This window comes from Arabidopsis thaliana (genome assembly GCF_000001735.4).
Source record: "Arabidopsis thaliana chromosome 1 sequence".
Lineage (NCBI taxonomy): Eukaryota > Viridiplantae > Streptophyta > Magnoliopsida > Brassicales > Brassicaceae > Arabidopsis > Arabidopsis thaliana.
This window is the reverse complement of record NC_003070.9, coordinates 6,437,317-6,456,504: the sequence shown is the minus strand read 5'-3', so window position 1 is coordinate 6,456,504 and position 19,188 is coordinate 6,437,317. Positions and strand designations below refer to the sequence as shown.

Below are 19,188 nucleotides of genomic sequence, written 5' to 3'. Positions count from 1 at the left end.
CAGAACCAAAAGAAAAGTACTGCAATTATCACAATAGTTTTGTCTTCTTCTCTTTTTTTTTCTGCTTAACTGATCTTCCTAATTAAAAATTTAATATACAGTATATACTTGATTGTCAACAGACAACATATGATTTTCTTCACGATCACCAAATTTATATATGAACACAACCTTTCATTTATTTTAAAATGGTCCTCTTGAATGAGTGAAAGTAAGAGGCTAGTGTATAAAACAATCACAAAAATTACTGAAATGAAACAAAACACTAGTGACTAGCCCTCACCGATCGCGGCCGATGTCGATCCTTCATAAATTCTTCTAAAATATTATTGATTTCTTTACCTTGTTTATATAATTCAACATATTTATAATGGAATTTATGCAGTATAATTTTGATGGTTAAAATTACACCTAACATGCATGAATATTCACATAATATCACAAAAACTGTTAAGAAAAAAGCGAATTACAGAATTACATAGTTGTAGTTAGGGGTGTTAAAATGGGTAACTCAACTCAACTCAAGTCATAATCAAATGAGTTTAAGGTTAAATGAGTTATGGGTTAACCCAACTCATTTTGTTAAATGGGTTGAGTCAACTCATAACTCATTTAATTTGATGGGTTGAGTTGTTAAATAGGTTAACCCATTTAAATAATAATTTAATTAATTATTATTATAAAACAATAATAAATAATTATCATTATTAATTTATTATCATCAAACTTAGAATATTTACGGATTCCACTTTTTACGGGTTTACGTTTTTGGTGGAAAAATCACGGGTTTACGTTTTTGGCGAAAAATTATAGGTTTACGGTTTTGACGGGAAAATTACGGATTTACGTTTCTAGCGGGAAAATGACGGGTTTACGTTTTTGGCGGGAAAATCTTGGGTTTACGTTTTTGGCGGGAAAATCACGGATTTACGTTTTTGGCGAGAAAATCACGGGTTTATGTTTTTGGCGGGAAAATCACGGGTTTACGTTTTTGACGGGAAAATCACGGGTTTTCGTTTTTTGGTGGGAAAATTACGAGTTTACGTTTTTGGCGGGAAAATTACGGATTTACGTTTTTGGCGGGAAAATCACGGGTTTATGTTTTTGGCGGGAAATTCACGGGTTTACGTTTTTGACGGGAAAATCACGGGTTTACGTTTTTGGTGGGAAAATCACGGATTTATGTTTTTGGCGGGAAAATCACGGGTTTACGTTTTTGACGGGAAAATCACGGGTTTTCGTTTTTTGGTGGGAAAATTACGAGTTTACGTTTTTGGCGGGAAAATTACGGATTTACGTTTTTGGCGGGAAAATCACGGGTTTATGTTTTTGGCGGGAAATTCACGGGTTTACGTTTTTGACGGGAAAATCACGAGTTTACGTTTTTGGTGGGAAAATCACGGGTTTACGTTTTTGGCGGAAAAATCACGAGTTTATATTTTTTGGTGGAAAAATCACGGGTTTATGTTTTTTGGTGGAAAATTTACGAGTTTACTTTTTCTCAATTTCATCGCTTGTATGTTTAAGAAATTTGGAAAAATATTAATTTTATTAAATTGGTTTAGATGTGTTAGTTAAACTTAAATTGGCATTGGTTTAGAGATTTTAGTTGGTTTAATTCAATTTTACAAAACTTGATGGGTTAATTGGGTAAACCATTGAAACCATTAACCATTACAACCTAACTTATTTTATTCATCAAACCAATTGACTCATCAAATCATTTGACTCATCAACTCATTTGAGTCAAAATTTTCAACTCATTACGGTTTATGGGTTGAGTTGAATTGAGTTGACCAATGAATTTTGACCCATTTTGATACCCCTAATTGTAGTATAGCATTATAAACTATGGCGAATATAAAACTCAGGATACATGTTATAGTAGTATATCACACAATATCAGTAAGATTATAAATACATGCATATTCACACAATTAAAAGTATATATATATATATATATATTAAAAATAAAATCAAAAGAAGTCTAGACTAATATATTAATAACAACTTACGCTTTTTTACAAATTTTCATTTAGTTTTGAGTTGAAAGCATATGCTCACACTAAATCATTGAAAGGAAAAAATTATTTTGAAAAAACATTATGATAAAGTTGATGTTGTTGTTAGCCTATAGAGAGCTTAAATTCTTACTTTTTTATATCGTCACCTTGATTGCATTGACTAGTTGAGAAGAGATGTCACATGTGGAGCAGCATGATGGGTCAGAAATGTAGACAATAAAAATTTCTGAATCAAAGTGTCATTTTGTTCTTTACCAAATATCAGTTCTCTATTTTTAAAAATATTATTAAAAAAACAAAATTATCCCAAACATGAAGAAAAGTAGAGGAGTCAATTTTGTTTTAGTGGACCTTCAATTTTCTGTGTTTGGTAATATATTTTTTTGTCATTTCCTTTTTTTTTTTTTTACGTAAAAAGAAACACAGAGATGACAATAAATTGGACATCAAAAAGGAAAACAATTGAGACAAACACATAAAATGAACACAAACTTTTAAAATTGAAACTCATTGATTGGTAGTTTGGTACCAATTGATACCAAAAGATTTTGTTATACCCATCAAAAACAAAATTTCATGAGATTAAATCAATGTTAATATTTATAATTGCGTGGGCTTAAACATAGTTATGGTTTTGATTGTATAGAACGAAATTGTACCAATTGATCTAAAGTTAACCTCAACTCGGCTTGAATTTAAATACATTTTAGAAATTCATTCGGTTCTGGCTAAATACCCAAGTTTCATGTTCGGAAAAAGAAAATAAACACAGAAATGTAAATAAGTCAGGATGATAGGCAAATACCTGCAGCATTAATTTTGTACAGACGTGTCCAAGTTTCATGTTCAGACGTGTCCCTAATGACGACATACTGTCTATTTTTCACACTTTCAATCACGTGCACCATTAATGAGTCCTTGATTCGTAGTGATGATTACGTTGATAAAATCCAAAAAGCTTTCAAAGAAATGTTTAACACTTTACTTAAAAAATTAAAAGTAACAGATTTTTTTTTTAACATTTTTTTTTCAATAGATCATATACATATTTAAATATTCCATAAGCATTTTAAATGTTTATCTATCTTCTATAATCGTGATCTTGCATTAAAAATAGACTTATTTTTATTAGGACATACAACTGTAATAAGAATTTTCAATGAAATATTGGAAAATATTTTTATTTTTATTAAATATTTTGGCGTAAAAATATTTTTATTTTGATTAAATATTTCCCAGTATTTTATTGAAAATTCTTATTACAATTGTATGTCCTAACTGAACCCCACATGTTAAACGACGATCTCTCTCTTTTTTAATTTTTTTTCCTTTGAAAAAAAAAAAGCTATACGACGACTTGCTCTTTAGGGAACCATTTTCTCTTTGTCAAAAAATGGTCCACGTTAATATTCATTGTTGCAACTTGCAACTTTAAAACATATCTTAGCATATGCTAACAACATGCATGCACTCACACAGTCACACTATATTAAGTCAAAAGAGATGATCAAGTATGTGACTACTCTCGTACATGACAGCGTCGTACGAAGTCATCTCGTACATATCCATTGCATCAATCTCCATTAAACGCCTAACTTCCTCCTCGCCCCAAATCTGAATATCTTCTCCTTCACTACCGTCAATCTTCTGACCCATCATTGAATCTCTTTCTTCTTCTTCTTCTTCTTTTTCTTCTTCCTCTTTTGCTTGATCACTGCTTTCGATTATTGAATTCGACAAGATGTACTTGATCCTATCGAGACTATGTTGTCTAGATGAGATACCTGCGGCGAGTTTGTTAAGAAGACGAGACGAGCCGGAGGAAGGAGAGCTTTCCGTCGTCGACGGGGACGTCGTGGTGGAAGAGTTACCACAATCTGCGTTAGTGGTATTGACGGTGAGGTGTTTGATGATGGGCTCGTGGGTCATAGGGTCGATTCCCTTTCTCGAAAGTCTTTTCTTGAGACAAGAGTTCCAATGGTTCTTGATATCATTGTCTGTTCGATTCTGCATCTTCTTCGCCATGGCTGCCCACCTTTATTTTTTCAAGAATAACAAGATTTAGTATGTCCTTTATCAAAAAAAAAAAAAAAAAAGATAAATTAATATTGTTTCCGAAGATCCCAAATAAAAAAATTCAAATTAATCTCCAAACTTTGTGGAAAGATCACTTAACATATAAATTAACGTCAGAGTGGTTAATCATTACTGAAGTATATATGTGGACTCTCTACCAAAGTATATAATGTTACATATATATAACTTGATAATTAACCTGTTTCCGAGAACAGCATGAAGTTGGATGATTTCTTCTTCTTCTTGAGGAGTGAATTTGCCTCTTCTAATCCCAGGCTTTAGATAGTTAAGCCACCTTAATCTGCAGCTCTTTCCACATCTCTGCAAACCTGTTTTTCATAATAAATTATTCGAAGAAATAATTGTGCTTTTGTAGTGGCAAACAAAAGAATCTGCCAAGAATTAAACTTTTTATTAACACTGGAGGATTTGAAAGCAAGGAAGTTGTAAAAGCTTCAACTTTTCGAGATTGGGTCTTAAAAAAACAAGGAATTTTCCAACCACTATGTATATGGACAAAGCACAGGGAACACCTGTCGCTCTTGAGCACCGTTAAAAGATGGAAATCATTTTTTATAGTATCATATGGATATAATTGGTATGAGTTTCTTTTTTTGTGAAAGAATTGGTATGAGTTTCTACTAAATAGAAATAAGCATCTACAAAAATTATAATCAATCATGGACTAAAAAGTATTATAAAACATGGGTGTATGTGTAAGTACGTACTTTCAATATTCATTCTTGATTTGGTTGCAAAAATCATTATAAGAAAAAAAAATCATCAGTGATTTTGAATTCAAAGAACATGGATTATACTATTCACTTCAGCATGTAGAAGAGAATCTCTACATATGTAACAAATTTCCAATCCCGAAAATTTCGGTGTGTATATTAATATACCCACTTATGATTTAACTCATAGTCCTCTAATAATACAAATGAGAACTTTCAGCAACAAATAGGGGAAAGAAAGTACAAAGAAAGTATCTTCAATATTGTCTTAATCATTTTAAAACATTTTAAAGATATATATACGAACCAAAAACAATGTTAAATATTCTATATACTTAACACATGCTTTTTAGATGTTCTTAATCCAACTATGTTGCTACATACCTACGTGCAATATATTAATAGGCAGCAATTCGAATTTATACTTTCTGTAAACTCGTTGTTCCCAAATTAGTTTATTAAGAAAACAAAAAAAAAAGTGAGAAGAAGAAAATATGTTGTAACACAGTTTTGCAAAAACACAACATATAGATGCATACACTTCTCTATATGTTTATGGAATATAAATATAAATATCCCAAGTGTTTTGCTACATATATACACGCATATTTTCATAGGGCAGCAACTAGAATTTATCTAGACTTCAACAAATCCCTTGTTCCAAATACATATCTAATGAAAAAGAGTAGAAGAAGACACAATTTCATATGAGCACAAACTAAAATGCACTTTTATGAATGACATGTTTATATTATACCAGCTCTTTTGGGGAGGGAACGCCAATCACAAACGCCATGCTCGTTGATGTAAGCGCCGAGCTTCTGGTCTTCCTCTGCCGTCCACTCTCCTTTCTTCATCCCGTCGACGTCGAACCATGTCGTCCTCCCCATTTTCTCCAGCCAACCAAACTAAAAAACCAATCTAATATTGCCACGTTTCACCACCTCACGAGAAGACAAATTTTAAACAAGTTCAATTATTTATTTGAAAGTGTGTCTCTCTCTCCAGAAAAAAAAGTGAGTCTCTCTCTACACGTTTTACTCTGTAGGATGCTCTCGAGAGAATGAGTAGTGGGATGCGTTATTCTAATTAGGGTTATACAATTATATAGCCCCCCCCTGTTTTGGTATTATTATATTTCCGCCGTTGGATTTTACTTCGAATTCCTGCCGTTAGATATCGAAAGTTTTATCGAGCACAAATTTCTACTATTAGTCTATTACCATACCAAATACCCAAATCTTGCCAAAATTTATGTGTAAAGAGGTAAAAGAAGAAAAGAAAAGATAGTATCTATTACTTTTTTTGTTTCGTATTAGTTATACTCGTGAAAAAACTTTAAACGACAATTAATTTTAAATGGAAGGTGTACTATCTAACACTTAAAAACTTTTCGTAAATTATTACCCCAGTATTTATTTATTTTTTACCTATCAAAATATCAAAATCTAATAAGAACATATATAAACAAAATGGTGAATTGGTGATTATATATTTTTTGTACGTAACCATGAAATTTTTGATAAATTTGTTTTAATAAATTTCATATTTATCAATATATATTAATTTTTATAGAACATTTATTAACAAAATTTTAAAATTAACCACAAATTATTATTATTATATCGTATATATAATTCGTTAGTCACTTAGCTTTAACGTGATATAATACAATAAAATGTAAGTTTAGCCACGTATAAAATTTTAATACTATATTTTTATTTTATATTCGTAGACAATCTAGAAACAAAAAGGGGTTAGAGCTAAAGTAAGATGATCTTGTTATAAAAAATGGTAAATGATACTATTATTTATTCATATATTCCCGCACATGTGTGGATACTGAATAGTGTTAGTACGTTGAACGTTTTCTTCTTTCTCTTCCTGGCTATTAATAAAAGTATGATAGTCTCACACCTCTTTTTTTGATAAACGTATATGATAATCTTACTTTATACTATTAATTAGTGACGATACTAGATAATTTTTTGGAACGGTTAATTAGTAGAAGAGCATGTGGATGTGGTAATCATTATTTTTGGGGCGACGTGGCACTACAGATTGCAGATGATAGTATGATACCATTACACTAGGTCAATGTAAATAAATGGAAAAACAGTAAATAAACCTACCAGTGTTCACATTAATCATTCCTCACATATTTTGGACTTTTTGAATGTTATAGTTAGAAGTTAGAAATTAATATAGAAAAAAGGATGGTCCGTTGACTGCGTAAGACCTGTGATTCGAATTCCTCACATATTTCTTGGTCGAATGATTCGAATTCCATCTGTGATCTGTGTGAAATCTTTTTGCTCTCTCATCCTTTTCATATTTCCTCATTCACACACTCATGCGCCTACTCAGAGGCGTGATGTGCAATTGTGCATGATTGTTGATGCCAAACTTATCATTGATGTGGGATACCCTCTTCTTTAGTGAATTAAAGTCGTTAGTTCACATATCATTTCATGGTAGACATTTTCATATTAACGAGAAATAATCCCAACAATCATTCACTTTTTCTTGTTTTTAATTTCTTTTTGTATGATTAAATATGTAATTCTCTTTTTCTTTTCAGTATATATATATATATATATATATATATGATTCTCGTTTTTGTACTTTTTGTAAATGCTTTTTTTTGTGTATTTGTTTCTCATTATCAAAGTCATCTATCAATCTCTTTCGGACAAAGATTATCACTTCTGAAAGTTTTTTTTTTTTTTTTTTTTTAAGTAGTTGTTTTCTTCTTCTACAATAGCTACAAACAAATCAAGAAAAATGTGATAGAGGGGTCTCATCACAATTGATAATATAAAAAACTATATTTAATTTTTCGACCACATGGAGATTAAATATAATAAGATTTGGTTTAATTTGTTAGTAAATAGTTGTGCCAAACAAAACAAATAGACAATCAAATATAATGATTATGGTTTTGATTAGTTACATATATAAACTAGTAGTGGTAATGATTGTAAGGCCTTGTATGTAACCAATCATAGGAATTATACAAAAGTGTGCAAATAGAAGCATTGCATAGTTTATATTAAAAGAGTAGTACAAATACCTAATATTGGGTTGTACAAAGTGAAGTGGCTATACAAAGGTGGTGAAGTGGAGCTAGATTTTTTTTTCCCAAATTATTGATACTTACTCTATATCAAAATTTTTGATAAATTTTTATTTCTTTAAACTGTCCTACTTTTATCTAGTAGCATTTTTATTTGTATTGCTATCTTTCGAATTGCTTCTATCAAAATTTTGTACTTGTATTTATATTGTTTTTGACATGTGCTCAGCATCTGTATAGAACCATACAATTACTATACAAGCCAACATGTCACCATAATATATAAGTGTGAAAACTTCGCCTCAAATATTTTAAAATGTAAAAGGAAAGAAAAATATTTTAAAGTATGCGACTTTTACCGAATTTAAGCACGTGTCAATAATTGGTATAGTTAAATAAAAAAAAAACAAATTCGTGGATTTATACATAGCGTACGTGTAAATCAGTGAGAAGTTTTCTTTGGGGGAAACAAAAAAACAGTGAGAAGTGAGAACAATGATTAACGCGGCTCAACTATATTAAGTGTGAAACCGAAACAAATTATAAATGATTGTATCTTACATATCCTTTAATATATATTCTACATGATAAATGAAGTTTGATACTTTATTTTTGCATCCATGGAAGTATATCCGAACTATTAATTTGATCTCCGGTTTATATATATATATATATATATATATATATATATTTATTTATTTTTAATCAATTCGGTCGACAAAAATTTGATCAATAACCCAATTCTTATTACGAGTAGGTAGAATATTGACGAAAATAAAAGTTTTTTTGAAAGTATCACATATGAGTTTTTTGTATATATAATAAACAAAAGTCACATGAAGACTTTAATTTGTAGAAGTCCCAAAACATTTGAGATATGATCCTGAGGATCTCCAATAATTGTCTTAATCTTGTAAATCTGTGGCTGAAATTGAAAAACAAAAACAAAATAAAAGATGAAAAAAAACAAGATAAGGTTGATGTTGTTGCGAGTCTTTCTTGGGATGTCTTATGGTTGTCCCATGTGGAGCAACATGATAGGCCTGAAATATAGAGATTTTAATTCCAAAAGCCATTTTTTACTCTAATAGATCTATCTTTTTTTTTGTTAAACTACTTTAATAGATCTGTCAATGTTTTTTTCCAGATTAATTCGTCCCAAAAATCCCGGACAGTCAAACAGAGATGGACAACCAATTTGCCAAGACATGTAAAGGATATTGAAAGTACAAAAATAACTGTCGTCTGTGAAGATGGGTGAGAGATCGAGATATCCATACTTGAAAAGGATATGTTTCAACTTTGTTTAGTTTTATTTTCTTTATACATTTTAGGATGTCATGTTGTGTATGATATTTATATTCTAATTCTATATCGGTTCAAGCTTCTTTGTAAATCAGTTTTTTTTTTTTTTTTTTTTTTTTTTTACCGTATGTGGACGCAAACAAAGTACTATCTTTGATGTCACTTTCTACATCGTCACTCACATGAGATTTGTAACCAGGGTATGGCTCATTTTCAAACTAAATTTGGGAAAAATATTCATTATATCAGTTTTTATTCGTTTATCCGCTCAGAATCATTCAAAATATGGATCTGTTTTTTTTTCCTTGACAACTTCAAACTTTCATTAAACGATAAACAGATAGTACTTTGCACAACCAAAGAGGTGTTGTAGTGAAGGTTTGATACAAATTGTCTATTAGAGAAGCTTTGTGAGAGAGTGCGTCTGCGCGGCGGCATTCTTATTATTTTCTTAAATAAACATATGATGATATGTAATACATAAATGGCATTTTTCTAAAGTCGGAACACCTTCATATTTACTAGTTACGTTGAATTGGGTGACACTATCTATTTTAGCATGGGATATCGTCTCGTCTACATATATATCTATTTTAGCAGTCCATCACATGTCATCCCATTGGACAGTAAAGTGGACCACCAATTCCGCAACAGTGGTAGAGTTTCGATTCTATAACGTTTTATATATCTCACTCAATCTAGAAACAAAAATGAACATTTTTCTTAAACACGTGATGTCAGAGACATTTTTTGGAGGCCCAAATAAGTCTATACATACCCTATATGTCTTCGTTATATATCGTGAAATCATAAATGTAACATTTTGATTATTTGATGAACTTTATGTTCGTGTGTTACTTTTTTTTTTTTTTTTTTTTTTTGTCGAAGATGTTCGTGAGTTACTAAGATATCAGAATGCGTTGGATAGGGGCATAAATAAAGCTTTAAATAAATCATATAAATGCGACACTACAGTAATTACATAACGATCACGTGACTAACGTGGAGTGAATAAAGAGGCGCGTTTTACATGTGGATCCCAACGATTCCGTTTCCCATCTCCATACACGTATATCTATTATTTATTAGTATTTTTTTTTAATGATTGTTTATATTATTTTTTTATTTTTTATTAAAGTGTGAAGTGTTTATACCATTTTTAAAGTTTTCACGGACGTTACAAAAAGTACAAGTAGTAGAAAAATAACAAAAATTTACATAAAAAACAAACAATAATGGATAAAAACGTATGTACATAACGAAAACAAAAGAAAAAGTATCGATTTCAAGATGTCAAACTCCTAAAATTTACGTGAGCTAACCTAAGTCAGTGGCTCGAAGGGCCAAATTAATCTGCAATCAAAGCCATGGAATGTTGTCGAACACAAAGATATGAATTGGCCAAAAGAGTTTTCCTTTTTAAAATCGTCATTATATTGTTTCAAAGGAGTATAAATTTTATTTTAAAAATACTATGAAAGTATGAAAGAGATGTACATTTTACAAAATAAAAATTATATGTCTCTTTTAATCAGCCAAAATTATATATATTGCCAATTGCTCTTAAGAAAAAGATATAGTAAAAATAATCTATATCAAAGATAGAAAAGAAAATTAAAATCTGATGTTAAATATATAATGATGGATACAACATAGAATTGTTTCTTTGTGGTAAAAAAGAGTGAGAGAGATTGATTAATGATTACTTTTACGCAAAAAAAAAGAGAGAGTAAAAATAGTATGGACCAATGTAAACTACAAGAAAACAGTGATATTAGAACACGAAAAATTGTTAAGTCAATATATTGTTTGCAAACACGAGATTGCAATAAAATTTCTTTTTCTACTTTTTCTTCTTCTTGTTCTCAACGTTGCTTCACTCCTTTCTGACAAAGATAATAACTTCTCAAAAGCTATTGTTTTGATCTTCTACGATGGCTACAAAAAATACTGGACAAAGGTGTTACCGTTCATCCAATGTCTTATCTCTTCAATAAAAGAAATACAATTAATATTGGACCACATTAAAAAGAATCCAATCATGTGGTTGTGACCGCATGAAAACAGATATGACAACCACGCTGCAACGTAACACCTTGTGGTAGAATGTTTGGATCTTGAGTAATAAACGTTGGGGACCAAGTAATTATAATAGAACCAACCATAGTTGTTTATTAGTCGAGACGAGTAGTCTTTATGTTATCGTTGTGTATATCAGTTTTAAGAATGATTTTAAACTTTTCAGAACATCTTCTTAATCATTTGTTGTTGTTGTTGAAAATTATACGTATAGTATTTTAAGAAAGCATATATTTTGGTATTTTAGAATATATCTCCTTAATTGGACGAGTTACTATATAGTCTGAACAAGGAAGTTATCGTAGCAAATATTATTAGAAACAAAAAGAAAAGATATAGTAGTATATAAGAGCATCATCATTGGAGGGTTCTTAGTGTAGTTCTTAGGTTAATTGGATGTAAAAATTAATGATTAAATTGATTTATTTGCTATAAGAACTCAAGCTAAGATCCCACCATTGCATATTACTAAAATTTCAATCTCTTAACTAAACTCTTAACATCAAAATTTTCAAAATCAATTATATATATATATTCTTAAGAACTAACCTAAAACTACACTAAGCAACCATCAATAATGATGGTCTAAGACAGCTCACTTATTTCTTAAAAATTCTTACAAAAATATCAATTTGTCCTTTTTAGTTTCCCACTTGTTAGTTGATGATTTGATGCCGCGTTAATCATCATTGCTCACGCGCTTAAATTACTTGTTCGTTAAATTTTAACGTGCTTCAAAAGAAATAAAAAGTCTTATTTTAGGATAACGATAGTTTGATACGAAGTTTCACACAAATGGACGCGTAGAGATAAGCCAAAGCCACATCCGTTCGTTTTCTTATCAACGTTAACAATGTTAATGTATATACTGTAATGAAAATAGTACATGTATCTGTACTTCCTTTTTTTTTGTTATAGTTTAACATAAAAATTCGAGAAAGATTTTACACAAGAAATTATCGAAATTTTGGAAAGCTATATTTCTCAGCGTTTCATACATTGAAGAAAACATAACGAAGAAGAACATAAGAGATCGTTTGTTATTGCTGTCGTCAATCATACGTTGCAAAATTCGTTTCACTTTTGTTAGTATTTGTTGAGATGTATACAATGTACCAAAAGAAAACAATATATAGAGTGTAAAATATTTTTTCTCTTATTAATGTTAAAAAAATATAGACTCATTTATGCATGCCACTCAATTAAGTAGATAGAAGTGAAAAAAAAAAAAAAAAGTAGATAGAAGTGACAAGATTTTTTTTTGGAGAAATCACGAAATAATGTTTATATGGAGACATGATATCCTGAGAATCGCCATCAGCTAATGGGTCTGAATCTTTTTCCTTTATACTCTGTGGTTGAAGTGAAACTGAATCACGAGATAAGGTTGGTGTTGTCATAGCCTCTGGAAACCTTTCATGGACCGCACTAAAGAGGTTGTTGTCCCATATGGAGCAGCACGGTTGGTCAGGAATATATATAGACAGTTCAATATGTTAAATTAAAAAAATCAAGTTTTTAAGATTTTAATTACCAAAAATCATTTAAAAGAAATTTTCCAAAAATGTTGACGACAAACAGATATGGGCAATAAAGTTATCAAAAAAAGTTTTAAAAAATGAAGGCCCACCCAAAAAGTTTTGTCATTTTTCAAGAAATAGAGCACTTCATCTCTAAATAAATCCGATTCTGGATTTACCCCTATGATATGTCTTATGTAAATTTCCTACTTTTGATCTGGGTTTCTAAATTAGTTTATGATTGTTTTCTTTAAATTAGAAATTTTTCTCAAAAATTTTCACACACACGCATATATATAATATATTTTATTTTTTTTGGATTTGAGATGTTTCTGTAGAGCTTTCGTGTCTATAATCAAATAATATAAAAGTATAAACAAAGAGTGATACAACATATATGGAAAATATTGGCATTATTGCTAGTTTTATAAGTTGTGTTTTTTCTTTCAATTTAGGAAATCTAAAATGTGGTACTGTATAAGCAAAAGGGGATCGAATATTTTGAAGTGTTCAAAATGATAAAGGTAAATTACTCTATTTAGTAACTTAAAATTGAAACCTATGACTTTCACAAAGAAAAGAAAAAATAAAAAACGTAAATGTCAAAAAAAAAGAAAGTCAGAAGAATCCTAAGGCTTAATATATTAGTCAGAATCGGAACCTGAAGACAGAATTTGGACAGCATCTTTAGGTTCGTTATCAGTGATCGAAGCAGGAACCTCTTCTTCCTTTGCATTCCTCCTTCGTTGTTCTCTCTTTCTCTCTTTCTTCTTCTTCTCCTCCACCTGTCAAACAATCATCAATCTTTCTTAATTCGGGCTTATGTCAAAAATTAATATTTTTATATGAATCATTTCATTGTTACGTTATCGGCTGGTTGATTTGGTGATGGCTGATTTGTCTGAGCAGGTTGTTGTGTTGATGATCGGCTTCTCATCCACCAAACATTGCCTGCAGATAACAACGCTCCTAGAAGCAATGTAGGCCCCATTCTTGGATCAGCTAGGTAGTCTTTGATTCTGTTCCATAAGCTCAACAATTTCTGAGTTGCTTTTACGGTCTTTGGGACTCCTGATCTCATCGGTTCAGCGCTTTCTGGAACAAGTTCTGGAGTTTTAGCTCTCTGCAAGTTAAAGTGAAAGATCAAATGAGATATCTGATAAAAGGAACATGTAAATACTGAATTAAAACGGAAGTTGCTTACATAGAAAGGTAGGTTTCTGTTGTCACCATCATCAACCATTTTCGATAGCCACTTAATGATCTACAAAACAGTAAACAAGCAATGTAACAAAGTTAATACCAGAAAATAAATGCAGATTTGTTAAAAAAAGGTGTTAATACTGTACCTGGGGAATTTCAGCTGTTCCGTCATAACTAACAACAAGCTGTGCAGCAGGATCAACATCGTCAGCTTCAGATTGCCATACAGTTTTGGGCCATTTACTTGATTTTTGCTCTGCATTAGCAGTTTCTGTAGCATTTCTATGGTACCGAACGATCAATATCCTAGGGACATCAATCGGTGCCCTCCTAGTTCCACACGTGTCATAGCTGGTTTCCGATTGAACATAGAAGAAACAGTATTTCTGGATGAAAAATCCAGAGGGAGTCAGGATGGTAGGAAGTAACAGATCTCAAGACCTAGACGTGAGATCTTAAGACATTCTAATGGATTCCGGAAACAGAACAGATTTAAATGAGATAAGGTGAATGTAAATAATGGTGTTCTGGCCAGTATACTTACATTCTGCGCTTCTCCGTCGAGCCACGCAAATGAGAGTCGCTTGCTTTTGTGTGCAGAAGCTGCTGGCGTTATTGATGGATCCTTGGAAGCGTCATCTGAATCGTCATACTTTGACAAAGCATCTTGTACCCTGCACATGGTCTACAAACTTGTAAGATTAGACAAAACTCTAATCAGGAAGGAGACAAGAACTTCAGATAAAAATGGACGATGTTGAAAAAAGATTTTACTCACTTCCCTCATCTTATTGAGTTCAACGCTTTGTCTTCCAACAAGGATGGCACAGTACCACGTCACTTTATCATAACCAGCTCGAGAGTATCCCCGTGCATCACAACCAAGTTCCATTGATGTTGTGCTTCTTAGTTGAGGAAGCACTTTAAGAAAAATGATCACAAACCAATTAAAAAAAAAAAAAACCCAATTAAAACCATTCATCTACCAGTCTAAAAACTCAGTATAAAGAAAAGCACATGCAGAAACCGAATATACTGAACATATAATGAGTGAAAGCATAGGGATTACGTAATTGCTTGTTCTGCTCCAAAATGTCCAGGAACCATGTACGGTTGCCAGATCCTGCAAGATGGAATATCTTAATCAATCAGTTTCCTAATCATGCATTATCAGTAATTCAAAACACTCAGTTCAAGGTGGTGAAAGACCATGATAAACAACAGGTTTTGAACCAGGATCCTTCATAATCACAATGGCAGGTGCAGATTCTACCTCCAACCTGTTACAAGAGAAGAAATACAAGATGAGCCAAATATCTAACTACACGGTGGCAGAATCAAAGCGATACCATCAAACCACACTTATTGATAAGAAATCTTTCCGAGAAGCAATAGACACTAATGCAGATAAACAGACTTAGAAAGTGCAGTGACATACGCATTCCACCAGAAAGATGCATCCTCTTCTCTCCAAAGCACGTGAGATAGAGAGGCAAAATTCCAATAATCTTTGGCAGCCTGGCGAACAATAGGAGTAGCTCGCTCTCCTGTTTGTGAGAATAAAATGACTTTCACCTATTGAGCAAGGGGAAGATAAGGAAAAGGACAAAAATAAGGGTGTAGGTAGTAGATGTGATGCGGAAAACTATTACATGTCTGATTAGTATTTCCTTAATTTCATAGGATAAAAGAACGCTAGATAAAGGATATTCTAAAGAGAAATAGAAAAACGCTAAACAAACCTTATTAGGTGGAACTTTGGAGAGGAACTTAGATACCTGTATGCGAAAAAATATATTTCTAATTAATACACAAAAATAAATAAATTTAGACTCCAGAAAATTTTGCAACACACAGCAGCTAAACAAATGAAATTGAAGAAAATATTTAAGTAAAACAGTCTCACTCTTACAAACCATGACATGGAAATAATTCAGGTACTAAAAGGCCTGCAAAGCTCTGCAGCTTTGCAGTACAGCTTTGCAGTAAACCAAATCAAATTTTCCCAATAAAAAAGTTCCTAACATGGTTAAACCTAGATCACTTTCCCCAAAAACATGGACGGTTATGATAATCAAGTACTGAAAGGTAGTACTGAAAGATAAATTAGGACATTTCAATCAGATATGATTCCTCTAAAACTTGTGTCATCTATAAGAAAATTGTAAATTCATCATTTAGATCTCTTTAAAGAATGCATACCAGTGTTTCTTTTGTGTGATAGAATACTCTAGGTAAACCCAGTACAGTGGTCGCGAACCAATCGGTAATTGCATCTGCTGACAGCTCTCCTTCAAACCTAACAAATAAAAAGATTTGAATTATTATTCTGGAATAAGAAAAATGAAGCAAGAAACTCATCTAAATGACAATTCCAAGAAAATTTTCACGACCCAATAAAGAGTGCAGAATATTATGCCTTTTCCGTTAAACTGAAGGGTTCAGTCAGTGAGCTACCTGATGAGGCAGTCTGCGGTTTTACAATTTGGGGGGAAAGAGAAGATTGAAGGAAGGCCTGCATAATATGAGAAAAAATCCACACATTTTACCCCAAGGTATAATCATTACACCTTTCTGAAATATAAACCATAGCTATAATAGAACAAGTGTGAAATGTATACACGGAACTGTATTTTAATGTTCAAGTGTTCAAACCTACTGGATGTAATATACTTCCTAAGTACAAACACAAAATTCTAGAACCATTCTGTTTAAGCATATCCTCACTACTTTTTTCTTCCAATGGATCCTCTCAACTTACTTCAGTCTACTTTTGATTGACTTTTGCGTTTATTCTTCTCAGTTTTCGTGTAGGCTCTTAGCAGGATGAGGAAAGTGATAACTTACCTTTTCTGAAAAATACTTGTCCTGTTGGTTTTTTCTCAGCAAGGTAGGTCACAAGTTGAACATCGCCAAGCTCTAACATCGCATGGTTAGCAACCCCATCCAACAAAGCAACTGCAATTATAAAAGAAAGTTAAGCATAGCAAGATAATTGGTAAAATGATTTCATACACAGCAAAATATGTCTATACTATTATTAACTATTAAGTTAGTGTTCCCTCCTAATTTTTGTTAAAACATATCTATTGACATCAAGTTGCGAACTTACGATCATATTGTTACACTTGCTTTTTACATCATAGACAACATATTTATTTCCTGAAAACTAACTCTGTCTATTTCAGATACTTCAGTTTCCCCTTGCCAAATGCACTGTTCTAGCTCTTCAATTAATCATTCCATTGTCTCATACTTTAACAAAGGCTGGCAAGAGTTTTACACTTTAAACATGCTACAGAAAGCAAATCATACCAATCCTTCTCCAAACCGTAGCGAACTGGGCAGAGCTGTTGCTACCAGAAGAATACACCTAAAGGTATTTAGACGTTAATTAAGAAGTAGCATTGAATTATACCAATAAATTAATATTTCAGTACAGTCCAAAAGGAAAATCTTCTATCGTTAACGTGAAGCACAACATGCACTCCCTCACTTTGTAGCATAAAGAGATTCCAAGAGAAATATGGTTAAACGTATGCCAACATTTATTAATTTAATAGGAAACAATTCGCATCTTCAACATGTTAGATTGCTTGTATCTTTTGTAGGAGAGGTTTTAAACGTACACTAGATATTCTATACTTGATAATCCAGTATCAGTTCTGCAGAAATGTGTCTCCACAAATTTACATATCTCTGTGTAAACAGTCTAGACAGAGTTTATACCTGAATGAGCCATGGCTTAGAATCTTGGAACTTGGACGCAAAGTCTTGAGATGTTATTGACATAAAACCTTCACGTTCAGGCTCTAAACAGGTTTTATACACCAATAAGTTGGCATCGGAAGAAATATAAAAACGAATACAAGAAACAGAACTGAAAATGTCAAAGAGGTATGTTGGTTAACTGACCATAAGAAACAACTTCCAGTAGGGGAAGTTTTATTTTTGCAAAATCTTCCACAGCATATTGTTTTTCAAGTTCCTCTATAATATGCTGCAACCATTAAAACAAGGGGTTATATTTGAAAAGGAAAAAAGAGAGTAAATCTTCCTTCTTTTTCAGTTTGCTGCAACAAAAAGAGTGAAGATACAGAACTAACAACTTACTACTGATTCATCAATGGCGTATAAGTCATAGTCCCTTTTCCATACTAGATTTGTTAACAGCTCATAGGCGTATTGTATCTGCATAGTAGCAATGATGGAATTAGAAGAAACGTTACGCACATAAAAAGGCTGAATGATTTAGCACTAATAAGAAGTCGACGGCCAACCTTAACAAAATCAGCTGGAAGAGAAACTCCTGAACCCGAATCCCTGTCACGACCAGTTGTTACAATGTGTCAGCCACACAGTTTCTACTTAGAACACCTAAAGTCTAGTTATCAACTTCAATTAGAATTACATTCCATTCTTTACAATGCCAAGCCTACATATACTATCATCTAGCAATTAGTTATATAGAAAAAAACAATTCATACAATACTCGTGATTGATTGTGGAGGTAGAATCATGGGGACTAAATCCAAATTCAAGGTTAAGAAAATTCCCCAGATCGAGAAAGTTACCACTTAGAAGCAACAGTCTGATACGCATCTTTCACGTCATCCACTGAGCTGTACATCTTTACACCCAAAACTAAGAACTCAAAAAGGAAAAATAAGAAATCAAATCAAAAGAATCAAAACCGGAAGGTAATTGTGTAGCACAGTACATAGTCGAGAGAGAAAGCGAGCTTAGAGAATTGTGTACCGTCGTAATGAGAAGGAGGAAAGGAACGAGGAAGAAGGAAAAGCTGGAAGAACATAGCGAGGACGAAGAGGAAGATAGGAACCGTGTAGGCTTTGAGACCAGAAGGCATCGACGACGACGCCGGAGTTTCCTTCGCCATCGGGGATTTTGGGAAACTCCGATCAAAGAGTCTCGATGTGATAAGTGTAAATCTCCTTCGGTTATTTTTCCGCGTTTTTCTTAATAAATAAAAAAAGGGATCGACTCTTAGCATTAAGTAAGTAATTATACTCTTTTATTATGGTTAAAATCGTATCTTATCAGATCACAGCATACTAAATCTCTCTTTTTCTAAAATTAAATATAATTATGGTTTAAGATTAATATGTTATTTTTAACAAAAACAAAAAAAAAGATTAATATGTGACGACTAC

At 32.0% G+C, this 19,188-nt stretch overlaps 2 protein-coding genes and 2 long non-coding RNA genes across 9 annotated transcripts; 1 reads left to right on the top strand and 3 right to left on the bottom strand.

The window, feature by feature from the left end:
* Positions 1 to 3,241: 3,241 nt before the first annotated feature.
* MYB47 (myb domain protein 47) lies at positions 3,242 to 5,920 on the bottom strand. The gene is made up of 3 exons (NM_101729.3): positions 5,592 to 5,920; positions 4,300 to 4,429; positions 3,242 to 4,059 (listed from the first exon to the last, which is right to left on the bottom strand). Exons 1-3 carry the CDS (start codon positions 5,722 to 5,724, stop codon positions 3,519 to 3,521), a joined length of 804 nt encoding a protein of 267 aa, NP_173306.1. The 5' UTR covers positions 5,725 to 5,920; the 3' UTR covers positions 3,242 to 3,518.
* Positions 5,921 to 6,823: 903 nt separating this feature from the next.
* On the bottom strand, positions 6,824 to 7,069 carry AT1G05413. Its single transcript, NR_138894.1, has one exon. It is a non-coding gene; the product is annotated as an other RNA (long non-coding RNA).
* On the top strand, positions 7,046 to 7,276 carry AT1G05407. Its single transcript, NR_138893.1, has one exon. It is a non-coding gene; the product is annotated as an other RNA (long non-coding RNA).
* Positions 7,277 to 12,428: 5,152 nt separating this feature from the next.
* On the bottom strand, positions 12,429 to 19,031 carry AT1G18700 (DNAJ heat shock N-terminal domain-containing protein; the record flags this gene model as incomplete). Of its 6 annotated transcripts, none has more annotated exons than NM_001035988.2 (21): positions 12,429 to 12,722; positions 13,476 to 13,599; positions 13,680 to 13,937; positions 14,019 to 14,078; positions 14,164 to 14,403; positions 14,562 to 14,702; positions 14,796 to 14,938; positions 15,087 to 15,140; positions 15,227 to 15,297; positions 15,456 to 15,592; positions 15,760 to 15,795; positions 16,220 to 16,316; positions 16,475 to 16,532; positions 16,865 to 16,975; positions 17,333 to 17,390; positions 17,747 to 17,829; positions 17,933 to 18,017; positions 18,131 to 18,208; positions 18,298 to 18,340; positions 18,592 to 18,661; positions 18,776 to 19,003. In NM_001035988.2, 21 exons carry the CDS (start codon positions 18,912 to 18,914, stop codon positions 12,691 to 12,693), a joined length of 2,118 nt encoding a protein of 705 aa, NP_001031065.1. The 6 variants fall into 6 exon arrangements, with proteins under 6 accessions (NP_001031065.1, NP_001320192.1, NP_001319037.1 ...); NM_001332363.1 differs by lacking the exon at positions 16,475 to 16,532 and adding an exon at positions 16,567 to 16,609 and having other exon boundaries at positions 12,514 to 12,722; positions 18,776 to 18,914; NM_001332362.1 differs by lacking the exon at positions 12,429 to 12,722 and having other exon boundaries at positions 12,866 to 13,599.
* Positions 19,032 to 19,188: the final 157 nt, after the last annotated feature.